Source organism: Chinchilla lanigera, unplaced genomic scaffold (assembly GCF_000276665.1).
Source record: "Chinchilla lanigera isolate Chin_1 unplaced genomic scaffold, ChiLan1.0 scaffold00030, whole genome shotgun sequence".
NCBI lineage: Eukaryota > Metazoa > Chordata > Mammalia > Rodentia > Chinchillidae > Chinchilla > Chinchilla lanigera.
The window spans coordinates 17,501,931-17,520,898 of record NW_004955431.1 but is presented as its reverse complement, the minus strand read 5'-3'; the positions used below and the strand labels follow the sequence as shown (position 1 = coordinate 17,520,898).

General features: G+C 39.9%; 1 protein-coding gene across 3 annotated transcripts in view; it reads right to left on the bottom strand.

Moving 5' to 3' along the window:
• Acsl5 (acyl-CoA synthetase long-chain family member 5) overlaps window positions 1-18,968 on the bottom strand; it is a 47,427-nt gene that overhangs the window by 3,641 nt on the left and 24,818 nt on the right. For all 3 annotated transcript variants that reach the window (XM_005387764.1, XM_005387763.1, XM_005387762.2), the window contains 14 exons: window positions 15,585-15,649; window positions 15,353-15,454; window positions 13,720-13,819; window positions 12,604-12,782; window positions 11,794-11,826; window positions 11,654-11,705; window positions 10,756-10,829; window positions 10,205-10,282; window positions 9,022-9,156; window positions 7,202-7,336; window positions 6,579-6,674; window positions 4,556-4,628; window positions 4,196-4,284; window positions 3,684-3,800 (listed from right to left, as the gene is read on the bottom strand). In XM_005387764.1, the coding sequence (XP_005387821.1) occupies window positions 3,684-3,800; window positions 4,196-4,284; window positions 4,556-4,628; window positions 6,579-6,674; window positions 7,202-7,336; window positions 9,022-9,156; window positions 10,205-10,282; window positions 10,756-10,829; window positions 11,654-11,705; window positions 11,794-11,826; window positions 12,604-12,782; window positions 13,720-13,819; window positions 15,353-15,454; window positions 15,585-15,649 (1,328 nt within the window). The remainder of the gene's footprint in view (window positions 1-3,683; window positions 3,801-4,195; window positions 4,285-4,555; window positions 4,629-6,578; window positions 6,675-7,201; window positions 7,337-9,021; window positions 9,157-10,204; window positions 10,283-10,755; window positions 10,830-11,653; window positions 11,706-11,793; window positions 11,827-12,603; window positions 12,783-13,719; window positions 13,820-15,352; window positions 15,455-15,584; window positions 15,650-18,968) is intronic.

The following is an 18,968-nucleotide window of genomic DNA, read 5'->3' as shown; positions in this document are numbered from 1 at the left end:
ACTGATATACAGATTTAACACAAAATCCCAACCAAAATAACACTCCTCATAGAACCCTAAAATCCATATAGAAACAGAAGAGACCCAGAATAGTAAAAGCAATCTTAGGTGACAAGAACAAAGCAGAAAGCATTGCAATCAGACTTAAAGTTATATTACAAAGCTATAGTGATTTTTAAAAAAAACAGCATGGCACTGGCACAAAGCAGAAATGATGATCAATAGAACAGAAGAGAGGATGTAGAAATAACCCCAGGCACATTCAGCTACCTTGATCTTTGACACAGGGGCCAAAAAGATATGCTGGAGGAAAGACAGCCTCTTTAACAAAAGTTTCTGAGAAAACTGGTTACCAACATGCAAAGAAGATTGAATCTAGGACCATATCTCTCACTGTGCATGAAACTAAGATCAAAATAAATCAAAGATAAAATTTTAAAACAGAAACAATCCACTGGAAGATAAAATAGGTAAAACTCTTGAACATATACATCTAGGCAAGAACTTTCTGAACAGAACTCCCACTATCATAAGAAATAACATCAAAAATTGACAAATGGGGTAATATCAAATTAAAAATCTTCTGCACCCCAAAGGAAACAACCAACAGAGTGAAAGGACAACTTACAGAAAGGGAAAAATTTGTGGTGAGCTATTCCTCAGAGGACTAATACCTAGAATATATGAAGAACTAGGAAAAATTAGATGCCTCCTAAACTCAAAGACCCAACCAAAAATGGGCAACTGAAATAAATAGATAACCATCAGAAGTACAAATGGCCAATAAATACATGAAAAAATTTTCAACATATCTGACCATTAGAAAAATACAAATTAAAACACTGAGTCAAACTTCCTCCAGCAAGAATGGTCATCACCAACACATCAAATAACAAATGTTGCAGGAGGAAAGGGAACACTTCTACATTGTTGATGGGAAAGTAAACTTGTAAAGTCATTATAGAAACCAGTTGGGAAAGTCCTCAAAACACTAAAAATAGATATTCCATTTGACTGAGCTATTCTCCTTCGAGGTAGCTTCCGGACAGAATTCAAAACATCATATTACAGTCACACATGCATACCCATGCTTATAGCAGAAAAATGCATAACAGGTAAATCTTGGAAGTGGCCCGTACCTCCATCAGCACATGAATGGATAAAGTGACATTTATACACAATGGGGTAAACTTGAGTCATTCACAGGAAAATGGACATTCCTTGAGACCAGAATGTTAAGTAAAATAAATCACACACTGAAGCTTAAATATTGAATGATTTCACTTATATGAGAAACACCAAATTTAAATAAAGAGCAAAATTAAAGATAGATAATAGGAAATAGGAAGATAGATCTTTTGCAAAAGAGAAGTGGACCTGGAGACAGCAGAGGGGGAGGGAGGGGAGGAGAGAGAGTGAGAAAAGAATCAGAATGTGTCACGTACATGTACCAACTCCCCATGAAGAACATGCTCCCTATGTATTGCAAACATGTACAGTAAAAAAATAAATTTCCCATCAAATTAAAAAATAAAGTTGATTTCTTGAAAGCAAGAATCTGTTTATACTGCATGTTCATGGAAAGTCTCAGAAAAAGTCTCTGGGACCTTCTGGAGTTATATAAATAGTTGCCTCAGCCAATAAAGAAATTTTGCACCTCTCAGTTTCCAATACTTTAAGCTGGGTATGGTGGTTCACGCCTGTAATCCCAGCACTTGGAGGCTGAGGTAGGAGAACTGATGCAAGTTTGAGACCAGCCTGGGCTACAAAGTGAGTTCAAAGCCAACCTGAACTGCACCGCTAGACCCTGTCTCAAAAAAGACAAAAACAGTACCAAAAAATCAGTTTCCAATAATTTAATTTCCATTTGCTCTTTCTGGAAAACTCTCTGGAACAGGGAAAGTCTTTTCTTGAGACTGTTGAATGAGTTCGCTCTTCCCCTACTTGACTCCACAGTTTCCCTCCTGATAGATCCAGGGGCAGGCTGGAACAGCTGCATTGTACTAATTAGGCAAGACAGTAATTGGGCTTGTTAGGACAGGAGCAGGGCTGGGGGAGTCTCTCTGACCCGTCACCAGAGGCCATTCACAACTTCGTTTCCCTGAGCTTAAATTCTCTAAGGAGATTATGTTCTTAGGGATTTGAATTGTGGAATCGGAACAAGAGGCAAATGCAATCCGCAGGAGCACATTACAAGCAGGCCATAGATTGCACCAACTCTGGAACCATCAAAGCTGAGTCATCAATGAAGCCTAACATTATCTGAAGGCTATTTGTAAAGAGTGGCCTTTTACAACCCCAATGAGGGGACATATCTATTGCCTACATCCTCAGCTTATGAGAGCAGGGACACTAATTAAACAGAAACGTATGTTATCAAGACACAGTGAGACCAAAGTCTATGCATAATAGTGTCATTAGGGTCATGTTCTTGAAAGTCTCATTGTCAAGAATTCTTCGAATCTCACTTCAATTTTGAGTTGAACAAGAAAGAAGTTTTAAGACCTAGTTACATTCCCACTCCCCTAGCACATAGTAGGAAAAGAACCCCCTGCCCTTGGTGGTACTGGCATTAAACACATGGACAAAACACTGAACTATATCCCCAGTGCTTTTTTTTTCCAGACAAGGTTTCACTAAGTTGCCCAGCCTTGGCTCAAACTTCTAATCCCCTCATCAGCCTGAGTAGCTGGGACTACAGCTATATACTACCCTACCCTCACCCCGCAAGGAAAATTATTGAGAAAGGAAACCCTTTGGAAAGAAACCCCCTATGGGGGCTTGAAGGCTTCCCCACTACCGTGCTCTAATTTCCTCTCTTCCTAGGAAAAAGGATGATATCAACAGCAACTATTACTAATTGTTTATCAGCAAGCAAAGGCATAAAAAGCTCTGTATCCACTATGGAGAGAGGCTATAAAACCAACTGAGAGCAAACATTAGCCTCTGTAAACATTTGGTTTAGAAATCCCACTTCCTTGTTTGATGAATCTTTATGAATTGGGAAAATTGTGGGTGTGTGGAATTACCAAATCTCAACATCTGCCTCAAGAAAAATAAAAAGAAAAGAGAAGGGGTGGGGAGAGAACAGACTTCTATACCTGCCTACCCCTTTCCCAGAGAAATCACCAATTTTTCTCCTGGCCATGAATAAATCTATTCCAGTACATGGGATCCAACCCAGTTTTGAGGTTCAGGACTATGTGACCTTTCAAAGAATCCCACCTTCAGTTTGGGTCTGGAAAAAGGGCTGGTCCTACTGGCTACTGCTGACTTTGTACTTCAGAATAAACAAGAAAGGAAGAAAACCCACTGGTCTGAATCTTGCCTTCCATAACACTGTGGTCAAAGTAGCAAAAGTACTCTAGTCCTGAGGAAGAAAGCCTCTCTAGCTTCGGCAGCTCCAGGTCACGCATTAACCTACTTTTTCAGGATTTCACATTTTGATCTATAGAAGTGCTGTAAGTAGAACCCAGATCTCCCAGCTTCCAGCCTAGTTTCTTCCAACTGCTGTGTACTCTTTACAGGAGGAGAAAGCCACACACCGGTTAGGATAAAGACTTCTTCCCCTCCAGCTGCCTTGGCTGATTAGCCTACTCGCATTTTTGCTTCTTTTGCAATAGGGAGAGTGTGCGCCCCAGGCCAGCAGCACAGACTTCTGGGAGTTATGAAGAAATACTCACTGGAAGCCAGCAACCAATGTCCCCAGTGTGCAGCCAGCCATCTTTGTCCAGGACTTCCTGTGTCTTCTCTGGGTCTTTTAGATATCCTCGGAACACGTTGAGGCCCTTAATACAGATCTGTATGCCAGAGAGAAGAAAGTGGTGGCAACAGCAAGGATGCTTCTCATAGAAAAGGCACTTTATGAGACACCCGTTTCTATTGTTCTCATTCAGTGGATTCCACTACAGCATGAAGAACAATGTATTTTAGTTCCATTATAGGAGGCACAAAAGTGAGGCTCAGAGATATTTCATTTCCTGTCAAATATCTCAAGGGAGGGCCGGGGATATAGCTCAGTAGTACAAGCGCCTGCCTGGCAAGTGCAAGGTGCCGAGTTCGATTCCTGGTACCAAAAAAAGAAAGAAAGAAAGCTCAAGGGAGTCAGACACAAGCCTCCTTACAATTATGTGTTTTTCTCCTTTAAATCCCACCCCCAACAGGATTATCTGACCATATCGTACGACCTACCCACCTCCCCTTCGTTGTTCACTGAAAAGTAGTTCATGTCAGGAACATCTTTCAGCTTCACATAATTGCAGGACAGGGGAGCTCCAACGTGACCTAGAACGTAGCGTACTGAGTCAGCTGGGAAACCACAAAACTTTCAGGGATACTCCTGGAATATTTATGGGTCAAGTCTAAGAAAATAAGACTGAATATCACTTGGTAAGAATGCTGAATAGTCAAGATAGGCAAACATGGACCCAAAACTTGACATGACACTTTCTACATTGTTCTGAACAAGTGAGAGTGCCTAAACTCCTAAGTGCTAGTTCAGTTAGAACATATCTTTCAACCACTGTACCTACTGCCCAGCAGATGGAGGACCTACCTGAGGTCCAGTCCCCAGGTGATGTAATTGTACAGCCACCTGTGCATTCTGTTTGACCGTAAGCTTCAAACACCTGGGAAACAAAAGAAGAGCTTTGAGCTGTGCTCAGAATCAAGTATGAGCTGTTTATGCCCTATGGCCAGGATTGGAGGCCACTTAGTTTCTTAAAACCTTGAATTCATGACCAAGCTGCCAAGTCTTTACAGCTGAGTGTTTGCTCAAAAACAGCAAGGGTTCAGAAAAAGAGCAAAGTGCAAAAGCCTACATGAAAAATATTGCATTTCAAGCGGTGGATAAAAAATGCAAGTTATTAAGTCGTGTGCACCCAATGGCAACTGGACCTGAACCTGGGCAATGGAGCATCACCAAAAGAATGGAGCAACACTCTTCAAGGAAAATAACTGCAGCTGTGATAAAGAAGAGGCGTTGGCAAACTTTTTCTGCACAGGGTAAGACAGTAAAACTTTACAGCTTTATGGTCTGGAGCTCAACAACTTAACTCTAGCAGTGTGACAGCTCAACAGTCATAGATTGTGTGTAAATGAATGAATATGGCTGTGCTCCACTACAATTTCATTTATAGAAACATGCAGCAGACTAAGATTTTCCTGTACTAACTCCTGGCAGAGAAGATGGTCTGGACTGCGGAACACTAGTGGCAGAGAGAAAGTGGATAGGCTGCTGCATTGTAAGTGTGTGTGTGATAGGTACGGCTATAGGCTGGTAGAAAGAAGAGAAGAGCTTACAGAAGACTTCCATAGAAGTGAGGCGAGAACAGGACTTTCTAATCTACTGCTCTTAGGGACTGAGGGAAAGTATTAAGAATAACTAAGAATACGATATTTTAAAAACCTAGAGGACTTCTGACTAGCTCTGGTATCAGTTCAGAATCTATTTTGATTATATGCATAGGGACAATCTCTGTGAGCATAAACTTGTGTCTGTTTCCTATTTTGTTTATACTATACTTGGGTGGCTGAATAAGCAAATTAGTAATCCATTTCATGGGAAAGAGATGAGATAATATCCATTCCAGACAGAGAGAAATGGGGAAAAATGTAAAACCATAAGTTTACCAGAAAATGTGGGTGAAAACAGTCTTATGAAATATTGGGGAGTGAAAAGTCCTGTCTAAACAATTCAAAAATCACACATAGAAAGCCTTAATCCATTTGACTGCCTAAGCATTTGAAACTTATATAGCAATATGCAAGAACAATAGGAGGCTAAGAAAAATACTTTCAACAAAAATTATTTATGATTATATGAAGAATTCTTAGACAACAATATGAAAGAGAACCAAATCACCCTTTGTCCATTTTTCTGTAAAGAAGTAATAAAGTAATTCATAAAAGACACATAAATGTCAATAAGCAATAGAAAAGATGCTCACTTTTAATTAAAGGAAAAACATTGCAATACAGTTTTTTATTTAGAAGTAACAAATTGACTAAGGTGTACATGACTGACAAGGCCTGTCACTAGCAAAAATATAGAGAAATGATGATGTATGTATTATTTATAGGGATGTATATAAAAGGCTAGATCTCCCTGGAGGAAAGTTTGATAACATACATTACTGTATATTTTAAAAGTGTACCAACACACGTATACATATGCACTTTGACCTAATAATTTCTATTTTCATGGATTTATTCTAAGTTGATAATCACATACATACTAAAGGACACAAGTGTCATCACTTCAGTGAAAAATGATGAGCAACTCCAGTGTTTACAGTAGTAAACTTGCCATTTGAATGACTTCAATAAACTGTTTGAAAACTTTAAAGTGGTGTAGATCTTTATTTGAAAAATAGCAATGTTAACAGGTACTGTTAATTGGGTATTTTAGAACACTAATTCCATTTGTATAAAAATTTCTATATAACGATGCATAAAGACATGACGTGGAGGACATTTTCTCTTGATTTTAAGATTTGGGGTGACTTTCTCATAGGTATTTTGCCATTGTGTTTTCATTTTTTATAATGAGTTCTGTATATACAAAAATAAAATCTTACCATACATCCCATTGCTGCTCGGAAGAATGTCAAGATTGGAGGGGAGATGGGGGCTGCTGCAGTGACCACGAAGCGAACCTTCCCACCCAGGCTGTCCTGTTTAATAGAATGGAAAAACAAAATAAAAGAAAACAAAGGACTTGCTGAAATCTACTGTCTTGGCTTCTGATTCCTCCACTGTAAAATGGATATACTAGCTTGCTGTTATAAGAATTAAACTAGTTCATTTACAAACACCTAGACTAGAGCCTAGCACTGTAAAATAGCATTTAAAATGTTAACAATTATTGTCACTACCTTGCATCTTTCAGGCCACAACTTGCATGTTTTCTTTAAATTCCTCAAAACATTTATGTTTAGAGGCCTATAAAATTGCATATAATGTCAACAGACCATGTAGGAGAATAATAGAGAGGGTTAGTACCTAAATAAAGGTTGTTTTATACTTTTAGACCTATTTCTTCAGTGGCAAAGTTGAACAAGAGGAGTCTCAAAAGATGAGTAGAGAGGAGACCAACAGGATCTCCGGTTAAAGTAATATCCAGCCATCAAGGAAAAGCACAGTACAATGAGGAGTGAGCAGCCTGGCATTGGACTGGCTCATCCAGGACCCCCCAACCTACCTGGATCTTGGCAAAAATGAGCTTATCCCATAAACTGTCACGCCTGATGATACCATTTTTCACTTCATTGAATTTAATGGCGACAGCCAGGTTCAACAAGAACTTCTTCAAGGGTGTCTTGGCTTCACTTTGTACCTGCAGGGAGACAATTCCTTTTAGTCAGAAACCTGCTAGAGATACTAAGCTCATTAGTTAGGAAGGAAGCGATGATGCTTTCTAGTCCATAAGGAAAGGTCCCATACTCATGGATTGTGTCACTGGGTAATAATGATCCCAGAGAAGTCCAATCACCCTCACCTAAGTGAGCGTAGAATGGACATACAGAGATCCAGACTTCTGGTCCTTGGCAAGTAACTTTAACAAATGGGATAAGCAAAAGGTGCTGAAGAAAGACTGCCTGCAAAGTCACTGGATTCAAAACTGGGTTAAAAAGCAATTCAGTGAGCACCACCCCTAGGGCTTTTAGTTTAGTAGAAGGGCTTAGGAATATGATTTTTTAAAACAATGACAACCTCTCCCTTACCCTACTCTTTTGCTGTTTTTATATTTACTAAACTCATACAATTACCACCTTTCTCAATAGTGAAAGTACCTTTAGCCACATCATACAACATTCAACAGACTCGCCTACCTAGACTATTTCTCTGCTTGGGCTTAACCATTTGACATTGTTTTTCACTTTGCATTATTTCCCTAGTTTTCCTGACCTTGGCATTACCGTGACTCTATAATCCATCATCCACACTCTTGCCTAAGAAGAGCTTCCTCAAGCACGGGTCTAGTACTGCCCCACCCTTTTATTTCCAAAATTAAATCTTCAGTTCTATGTTCCAACCTTTAAAACTACACTGTACTGGAAATAAGATTTAAGGAAATCAAAGCTCTTTTTAGTTCAGAAGTTGAAGGCTGCCTCTCTGGCCATCTTCTATGTTTATGCTTCCATTTCTGGGCCTACAGCCAACTAGGAAGGCTCATTCTCAACTTCTTTTTTATTTCATCATTATTTTTTGAGGCAGATTTCACTAAGTTTCCTAGGATGACCTCAAACTCTCAATCCTCTTGTTTTAGTTTTCTGAGTGGCTGGTAGTACAGGCATGTGCCATTGTGTCTAGTGACTTTGGTGAGAAATACGTAAGATGAGCTTAGGATATATTGTTGTGCCAGAAAGCTAGGAACATATCAAAGACTGCTGGGGTCATGTCAAAAGGACACATGGGAGTTCCTAACTTGTAAGATGGGCCCATCAGAATATCAAAAAAAAAAAATAACTAAAAGAAATTAAATACATAAATATGAAAATCTTGAGTTCATAATTATACAAGAAAACCTTCACTAGCCACTTGTGAAGGTTGCTAGGGCACCAATTCATTATTATGAAGACTGACAAATTAAAGAAAAGAATATATTTGCTAAATCTTTATGATAGAATCTCAGCTAATGAATACAAGAAAAATTACAGCATTAGAAGTAGAAAAATCACCAGTTTTCAAACCCCAGTGAACAGTAATCAACGGTAGCTAAAACCACTGGGTGACAGTTGGTTCTAGCTCACCCCTTAGTAGATATCCCCCTGGGAAAGTTCTTTAACTGCAAGCCTCAGAGTTGAAAGGTCTTGCTCAGGTCAGTAATCTCCCCCAGAGGAAAGGGGGGTTCATCTATCATGGTTTATCACAGCAGCATTTGTAAACATGGCTTTACATAGATACTTGGAGGGTATGGAGGCTTCTTCTCCAGAAGCATAGTCTCCCAGATCCTTAGCATAGGCCTAGACCACGGATAGTCCATGCCTCTCAGGGCAAGTCCAGTGAAAGCAAGGTTACCTTGTCATAGACTCTGTTAACCAGGCGAGGCACTGTGGGAAAAACTGTGGGCTTTAGAGTCTTCATATCATCAGGCAGCAACCGGATATCTCCCTGAAAGAACCCCACTCTGGCTCCGCAGGAGTACACGACAGCCTGAAACCAAGAGGAAACAGGAGGCTTAGATGGGGCCTGTCTCGGATAGGATTAAGGTAATGGGTTGAGGTTCGCAAGTACTTTTCCCTGTACCGCAACTCCTCGCCCCAGTCAGTACCCAGGACTCTCAGCCTCCCCCAAGTAAGGATGGAAGTGTGTTTCTGCTGAGGTGATGGGGCAGATCAGACACATTGTGAAACTGTAGGTTGTACCTGCTGACTCCACCATAGATCTGTGTGAAGGTCTGAGCTATCATTCTTTTTATGGCATTGTTCATTATGTAGCACCAAGAAGAAACACTGCCAGTTAAACTAGGACACACCTTTAATTGCAAGCCCATCCCATTTCAGAAAGGTTAAAAAGTTTAAACACTTAGCATAATCTTTTTTATTAATCACATACAAACACTTTAGTCCAATGAACGGGATCTTGCATTTCAGTATCCTAGGCATCAACCAGCCGTGAGCAGGATGAAAAAATATTCCATCAAACCACGTGTGTTTCTGAAAGGCCAATGCTGCTGTCTGTTCCTGAATGAGCCTCAGAATAGCCGAGGAGCCTGGAGCCCAACCCGGGCTGACTCTCCTCTGTTGCCTCTACCATAGGAGCAAAACACTTGGGTGTGGTGTGAAAATGCCTGTTTGTAACACCTTGAACTTTACTGGATCAAATGCTCTTTCCCTGTCTCTCTGTGGAGGAACTTCCTTTTCTCTAGCCTTCAATATTTTCAAGAATTCTAACCAAAACAAAGAAAGATGCAGTGTCTCTTGAGTCAGCTCAGAACTGAAGCAGATGGTGAGCTCCTGGCTGTGATCCTGACGGACTCATGCATCCCTGGGAAAGGGGCACATAGGGACTCAATGGAGCGAGGCGCTACCATGAGTTAGGGGACTGCTAGGATCAGGTCTCAGGTGAGCCAACTCCCTGCCTATGCTTGACACCATGGAGAGCGGATAGCGAATGCTGTGTCGCTGGCTTTGGAATAAGCATGTAATGAGCAAGTCAGGACCCCCTCTTCACACACCTGCTAGGAATACAGGACACTCACCTGCACAACTCTTTCAAACATATGAGCTAAAGGGAGGTAGGATATGGTCACATCATTACAGGTGGGCTGGAAAACAGTCTGTAGATTAGGAACACGGAGACAACAGTGGATTAATGCCAACTTTCTCTTCTAGTGGAGATTCAAAAGCTACCCCTTCTCAGGACTGCCCCATGTGATACACAGGTTAACTCTAAGAGGTCCTTTAACACATTCCCACTGGTTTGTACCACCGATGGTACATGCACGACTGTTCCACCAGGCAACCTGTATCACTGACAGTAGAAGAGGCAGTGAGAAATATGAATTATGACCCTGTCATGAAAGTGCCAGACTTTGTGGAGTGCAGAGATTTGCAGTGGTCCTTAAAGACTAAGCCTTGAAAATATATTGTCCTGAAGACAAAGACTGCACCAGCATTGGGCCATACTCGAGATTTTAATCCGTTTGTTTGTTTTCAGCCTGTCACTCTCTGCCTCCTCTAATTTCAAGAATAAAAACATTATAATGGATTCACATTTTAACGAGAGCCTCCTTTTCAATGGGCCACTGACCTCGATACTTTTGAGAAAACCAGCAACATTTGAAGCAATATTTTCATGGGTTAGCAAAGCTCCTTTGGGGTCACCTGTAGGAAGTATGTGGAGAGAAAAATCCTTTATGTAACTAATAGATAGTCTTTGGTCCTGAAAGAAGCTAGATTGAATTGATTCTGCTCCAGAGATCAAGAGTTTTTCCTGTCTCTGTGTCCTTTTGTGTATGTATATGCCTCTGTTTAAGAATGATTGTCCCAAGAGATTCTACTGCCCAATGTATCACAATTCTGTGAGGTAAGGACTATTATTATCCAGTTTTTTTGGACGAGGAAAGGGAGATGTGGAATCATTCACTACCCAGTGAGCCACCAAGGGCACAGCCATAATCTCAGCAACATAGGCGAGGAGGAAATTTCAAGGAAACCCCTCCTGTACTGTTCACAGGAGACCTCAAATCTAACTAACAGTATTACCTAGTGATATTACAAATTTTATGAGTTGGGCATGCTGAAATAAATGTAGCTTGTGGACCATCATGGGCCACATTAGAAATGATTAAGCATTCTACTAGGTGGTTTGAGGTAGGATACAGGCACAGCTATGAGTAGAGAATGATCACTGAGCTACCCTGGTTGAATGAAACTGTCCCAGTGATGTCTAATTGAGAGTGATAAGCTGAGGGGGGAAACTGGCTTTCTGACACCATCTTTAAGACCCCTGAAATCCATAGCTTGTGATAGTATTTGATTAAGTCTATTTACTTCTATATTTGGGATTTCATACTCAAAAGCTTTAGATTGCAAGCCCCTAAGGACAGGACTCATGGTAGAGGATTGGTACCAGCCTACAAGTGGCCAGAGACTAATGCTATGTTTCTGGCAGATTTGGAGTTCCCATAGGGCCTTGGGGCACTGACCTGTGGTCCCACTGGTGAAACAGATGATGCTCAGGTCTTCTGGGTTTGGAGGCTGGAAACAGAAGCACCAGGGCTTAGTCTACTATGAACTTCGAGAGTTAACTATGCCAAGAATCAAATTCAGGCTGAAGAAAACTTACCACTGGTTTTCTGAAGTTCTCTTTGCCTAAATTCTGCAAGAGGAGAAAACCAAGAAAGAAAAACATTTGTTGAGATGGACACACTTAGGACAAATGGAGCCCACTCTTTCCCTGTCCATAAAGATACCACAATAATGTAGGGGAATAGAACCACAATTCCAAGCCAGATTTGGTCCCAAAGCCAACACTCAGGTACAATGCAAACTCCAGGAGCAAGGAGAAAGTTTAGCATGAATATTAACCTAAAAAGGGTAAATATGGAAATTTCCATACTTGGAATTTCCATACTCTTAAGGTTTGGTCATCTAGGACCACAACTAAATCTTCCCTTAATAATACAAATAGTTAACATGCTGGAGCATACACATATTAGTTTCCTGAGAAACTGACACATATTAACACATTTAACTCTCCCAGCAACCCTGTGAGTTTTTTGGACGGGGAAAGGGAGATGTGGAATCATTTGCCTAATGTCACCTGACTTAGGTGATTAGAGCAGGACTGTGATTGGAGGTGGAGCTGGAATGTAAACCTGGACCCCAAAGCCACATAACTGGTAGTGAACTTTATATTCAGATACTATGTATTCAGAAGTCTACGTAACTGGTCACAGCACTTTCCCTTGCCTTTGCATGAAGTTTCTGAATTGTGTTGAAGAAGCAATTCTTAAAGGTTCTTAGTGTGAGCCTAGTTCACTTCTTGTATGCTATCTGTGGAGAGTAGCAGCCCTGGATTTTGTGTAGATTTCCTGTGAATTGCTCTTGATGTTGTACTAGCCTTCAAGCTGTAAGTTGAGGTTCAGATCTATACCTCAGCATCAAAGAGGGATAAGACCTCAACTCCACACTTTTCTCCTCTCTGCTTCAGGTCATCATCGAAAGGGTCCATGACAATGATCAGCTTCAGGGATGGGGTGAGGCTCTTTTCCACATTCTCTATCAGGACCGATGCTTTTTGGGGTGTATCACAGATAACAGTGGAGATATCAGCTGAAAATGGAAATAGAACCAGAGGTCAGCCTCCTATTCTGCTAAGCACTTGATTACCCTAAAAGTAGAAGAGATTTTCAAAAATTCCAGTTAGTAGCTCCTCAAAGATTATACCTGCCAATCAGATGTGTAGCATTAACATTCTATTAGTAATAAATTAGCTCAATTGAAACAGAAACATGTAATTTTCTTGCATGCTGCCAATACATTTTGTAGTTTCTAAAGGAACCATGGAATTTCTTATACTTAAGAAAAATCATTCAGATAATGTATATGGATCACTGGGGCAAGGACTTATCAACATGCTTTATTTCGAGAAAAGGAGTAGGAAGTTGAACAGAAAAGAAAGGGGAATGGAATTTTTAGTAGACAAACATTTTGTGATTCTAAACATTGGCATTTTCTCTGATATGTGTTTGCACAAACAGAAAGCTTCTGTGGTAATGAATCTACTCAATCTACTAGTTCAGCAATAAACAGCAACATCTTTGATATACGAAAGAGCTGCTACTTCCTGCTGAATTTAGATTTGCTTCTCTAACAGTGGCAATTTTTTTCTACAGATTCACCATGGTTATTAGCACAGGTTGGTTAATTTTTCTGACTTTAATTTATAAAGGGTAAGAAATCTATGGCTCCACTGTGATTTAATCAATCAAGCACTCTAGGCTTTTATCCAGCGTACCCGTAGTAAGTTACACTGTGCTGTAGTACTAGGTCACTTTAAAACATTTCATTGAATCTCTTATCTAAACATATCTTTGCCTCATAGGCTTTTTATCATTTCCCCGTAAATTATATCCTAAGTACTATAGAACCCAAAAGACTGAAACACTTATTTTCTGGCCACAGATATTTCAAATCTGAAAAATAAAAAGCAGAAAGTAAGAAAGACTTAAGAAAAAAATCAAGTTATAATGTAGTAGCAAAGATTTACCCTTGTTGACAATATGTACGATGGCTTCTGCTCCCAAGGTGTCATACAGGGGGACAACGACCATGGAGTATGTGTAACAAGCCAACTCAGAGATGACCCACTGTAGAGAGAGAAGTTCAAGTAAGTCCTGGACAATGAGTTTGAGGAATGTTTAGCTCATTTAGCCCAAAAAATGCCATATATATATCTATCTATATCTATCTATCTATCTATCTATCTATATATGTATATATATATATCTGCTTCATGAATATCAATATATATATCTGCTTCATGAGTAGATATATATATATACACACACATATGTACTTTACATTTTGTGTAAAAAGAGCAGGCCTTTAGGACCTCATGGATACTACCTACCTTAAAGCATACTAAATAAGTTAGATAAGGTAGACACAAAGGTAACTCTAAGTCAAAGGAAGACCAGAATACCAAGTTAAGTGTGGCCAGTGCTATATGTAAGAGATGTAAAAGAACACCAGAGAGCCTGGAGGAGGCAGAGATCAAATTCAAAGATGGGATCAAGGCTCCCTGGGACTGCTTTGGGGAAAATGAGGGAAATTCAACAGAGCTTTGGTAGGATATGGCTATGGAGATGAAAGTAGATAAGACATTCAAAGAAGGATAGGAGTGAACAAAGATAGGAGACATGATATACTGTGCAAACACATTAGCAAACATGAACTGTAACAGGAAATAAAATTGGAGAGGTAGGTCACAGTCTGCTAGCAGTGGGCCTTAAATGTCAGTCCAGGTACTACAGATTGATTTGTGTCTCTTCCTTCCTGCGCTATGGTCATGTTAAAGCCTTAACTCCAATATGGCTGTATTTGAAATAAGACTTTAATAGGCCACTGAAATTAAATGAGGTCATAAATACAGCCCTAACCCAATAGGATGTTGTCTTGCAGAAGAGGAAGAGACACCAGGGATGTATGTGCACAGAGCAAAAGCCACATGAGGATATAATGAGAAAATGACCACCTGCAAGTCAAAGAGAGAGGCCTTAGGGGAAACCAAAGCTCCTAGCACCCTAACCTGTGTGTTTTATTACAATTGCCTTAGCAAACTAACATGCTAGGTATGGTGTTAAATTCCTAAGCTAGAGTCAAGGTCGTCTCTTCTTACAGAGGCTTGGTATAGCAAAAATGGAAGAGGCAGTCAGTGCTGATTGGGATTTATCAAAAAATCTTGCTAAAGAAACTGGCTATAGTGAACATAAAGATTAGACAAAACTTTCCCTCAGGATGTTGGGCCTAATGATTCTCCTGAAACTCAATAACATCTGCTCCCCAACCACCATGGCAAGATGGTGAAGGCCAGACTCCATTGCAATGGGTGCCCGCATTCTGGCAGTAACTTGGAATATCCTTATCTGCCTCACAGAGCAGTCACCTTGATTTAAAGTGATCCATGGTGCACTGGCAAGTAAAAGTCCAAACATTTGGACTAGAATCTGAACCATTCAGTCAGGAATTAGGGAATCTCTGAGTTATAACTCTTTCAAGTGGAAGAATAAGCAGTATTAAATCTTTAAACAGCTGTGGTAAGTCACCAGTGTGTATAAGAGTGCTGCATTGGTGTGTGAGTGGCAGAAGAGATTCTCTTTAATTATCTTCAGTATGGTTACCTCTGGCCTGTTCTGAGAAAAGATGCCAATAAATTGGTCTGGTGAGGGCTTATGTCCTTTATGTAGGAGGCAGGAACCCAGGTACTCTGCTCGATCAGAAGCCTGTAAGAGGAAGAGGGAGTGGGGAGAAGCGGGTGAGGAGAGAAAGGAAAAGGGGGAAAAAGACCAAATTAGGTCAGCATACAAAATACATTAGCAAAAGGACCTTTCTAAAACCCTGGGCCCGACTCACCTGTTTGTAGGACAGCCATCTGTAGGGTTGGTTTGGTTTTCTGTATCCCAAGCAGGGCCCATTGTCTAAAAACATAACATTACAAGAAAATCAACTCTAATCTCTCCAGTTGCAAATCTTTTGGACCAAAGAAGATAAAAGAGGGTTCAGAAGAGGCCAGCACACAAAGGATAAATCCAGCAAAAATGTGAACTTCTCTTACAGGCTCAGAGATATTCAAGGGCGTTAAGTATTTGGTTCTGAAAGCCAGAGAGTCCTAGAAACTACACCTGAAACATTTAGGAAATGGAGCAAAACAGCGGTGGAATCTGTGACCTGTGTGGTAACATGAACCTTCAGAGAAGCCATCAATATGCACTAACCCACATCGCATGGCCCAATAAAAGCCCACAAACACAAAGAACCTGTTTTGAATAGTGTTGGACTAAGATCCCTATTGTAAAAGAAATGTACAATCCTAAAAATACAGAAAAAAATAAAAATATGAGTCATCATTCTTACCACACAAATACCAGGTTTAACACTACTTCCTTCCTTTGTTTTTTTTTTAATAGCTTCACAAAGTTATGCTCATTCACATATTTAGAATGACTATAATAATTGGGTGATCTGATTTTTTTCTTCACTTTGATATAGATACTTCTATATTATTTTTTCTCTGTAAAGATTTCAGTGAAAGGGGTCTACCATAGTTGACTTTATCTCACTGTGGGTATTTAGATTGTTTCCATGTTTGACACTAATAATGTTATGATAAATATTTTTATCCTAACTTTACATTTAGAATGTTTTCATAAGCTAATCCTCTAGAATGATGTATGCAATTTTAGCCAGAACCTGAGAGGGTGTTGACAATATATATGATGGATTTCCAGGTGTGGTGGCGCATGCCTGTAATCTTAGCACTCAGGAGGCTGAGGCAGGAGGATTGTTGTGAATTTGAGACCAGGCTGGGCTACAAAGTGAGTTCAAGGCCAGCCTGAACTGCATAGTGAGAACATATGATGGCTTCTGCTCCCAAGGTGTCGTATGGGGGTAACTTTGGTGACAACACCACACTGCTTGGCAGGAAAGTCATGACCTTTTCCTCCCACCAGCAACATACCAAATTCCAGCACACTCTCACAGATAGTGCTAAGTGGTATCTTTTGAAAAATGCCATCTGGTTTGATAGGTTTTAAAAATTATTACTTTTATCTAAGTTTCTTTCACAGCTAGTAAAGTAGAACATTTTCTCTTAGTTGTTATGTTTTATTTGCTCTTTTGATTCATCTGTTTATGTTCTTTGCTTGTTTATATGAGAGTGTCTTATAAGATAAAGTATGACAGGGACACACACGCACATTTACCCTCAATGTTTTTCCAGTTTGTGTCCTACATTTGACAATAAGAGAATGTACATTCTGAACATCTGAACTACTTGGTCTTATTTAAAATTAAAATAAATCTGGGAACCTTAAAGCAAAGCTAAAAATCTGGGAACTCTTAAAGCTAAGCTAGGGAAGCAGTGGTATTAGGATAAGAAATGATCCAAAGTGGCTGATATCCTCCACATTTGAGTCAGGAGAAGTCTGCATATAACTAGAAAAGGAAAAACAAGGAGCTTTTATACAGAGGATCTAATCAAGTTGCTGAGAGAAATTCGGGTCTTGCCAAAAGGAAGCATTTAGAGGAGGGTTCCTCAGAATTCAGCAACAGAAAAGCAAACTTCTCGACTGAGTGATGGAGGAAGAAAGGAAGGAAAACAGGAAAGACATAACCATGCTGATTAAAGAGATGAAATGTGAGTGAGGAGATTGTCCACAGGAAACATTACTAGTTTTTTTTCCTGTTGAAACAGCTGTATGAAAGCCCCTGAAATGAAGTCTGAGCCTGTGACCTTCCCTGGAGGGTAGCAAGTCCCCATGTTCCCATTGGTCACAATCACTCCTCTCAGGCTGTGACGTTAGTCACTAACAGTAGCTGCTGTTCATTCAATGCCTATTGTGAGTTTCCTGGGGTCTTCTCAATGATTACCATATTTGCTTTGTACTGAGAATCATAAAGGATTGGGTTATATTCTTCAAGATCACCCAGTAAGAGGAAGAGTTGATGAATGTGAAATAAATACATTACATCTTCTTATTACTTCTCCACTAATGAAAATGCTAGCAGAGGCCCCTTGGTCAAAGAACAAGTCAACTAATTGGTCCAAAGGGGAAACTACCCAGATCTCATTAAACTCTGTCTTAGTCAGCTTTAGCCCGATAAGCCTAGCTCAGTGATGGCGGACCTTTTAGAGCTTTCAGGGATGAAAAGCAGCTGTGACACAAGTGCCATAGGTTCACCACCACTGGCCTCGCCTTTGATTAACCTGTTCAGCTCAGACCTGGTTCGTCTAAGGTGTGGCCATCCCCAGGAGCCCACCCACCGATAACTTCCTGGCAAAGTAGCTGCATTAAGCTAACTGGAGTTTAAACTTTAGTAAGTGCACTCCCTGAAGCTTTGTATTTTTAACACTTCCTGAGGATTGTTACTTCTTATCATCTGGAATTCTGATTCAGTAGAATAGGGGACATATACTTTAAATAATATCCTAGTAATTCTTAATAGATAAACTACTGGCCAGGAGTATTCAATCCCAAGAAAGATTAGAAGTGTCATTTTTAAAAACAGAAATAGCCAAGCCATTTCTCATGCCTCCTTGCATAAGAAGCAGTTTATTCATTTACTTATTTATTTTTGAGGAAGGATCTTACTTTGTTACCCAGGTCGGCCACCTACCTCAGCCTTCTGAATAGCTGGAATTACAGGTATGTGCCACTGTACCCAGTTTAAGAAGCCATTTTAACCTTACAACTTTAATTTTAGTTTAGTATAGAAAAAAATCCTAAAAAGCCACATAACACATGTGAAATGACTTGCTTTTAGTTATATAACAATATACATTTAATGAGGAAAACTTATAGGAAATTCTACTATTTTAGCCATTTTCTATTTTAAATTGCCAGAGAAGTAAAAAAAAAAAATCAGTTTTGGTTTGGTTTTTGCTTGGTTTTGCATGGAAGTCTAAATGAATGCTAATTTGGATCAGAAATACTAGATACTGGCCACTGTGGGGTGTTGCATAGAAATTTTCTTCACAGTAAACTTTGTATCATCTAGAGGAGTAGCTGCTTTCTAAAACACTTTAAGAGCTGACATAGAATAGGACAATCATCACCCAGACAGACTTAGGTTTCAGTATTAGCTCTAATATTTTCTGCATTTGTGACCTTGAAAGTCTCCTTGAACCTCTGACTCTCCATTCCCTCATCTATAAAAGTGGGGTTGAGAGCAACCCCTAGAGTTTAATGACAGATTAAGGAGATAAAATATGTGCAGTGCCTATTGCATCGTTCACAC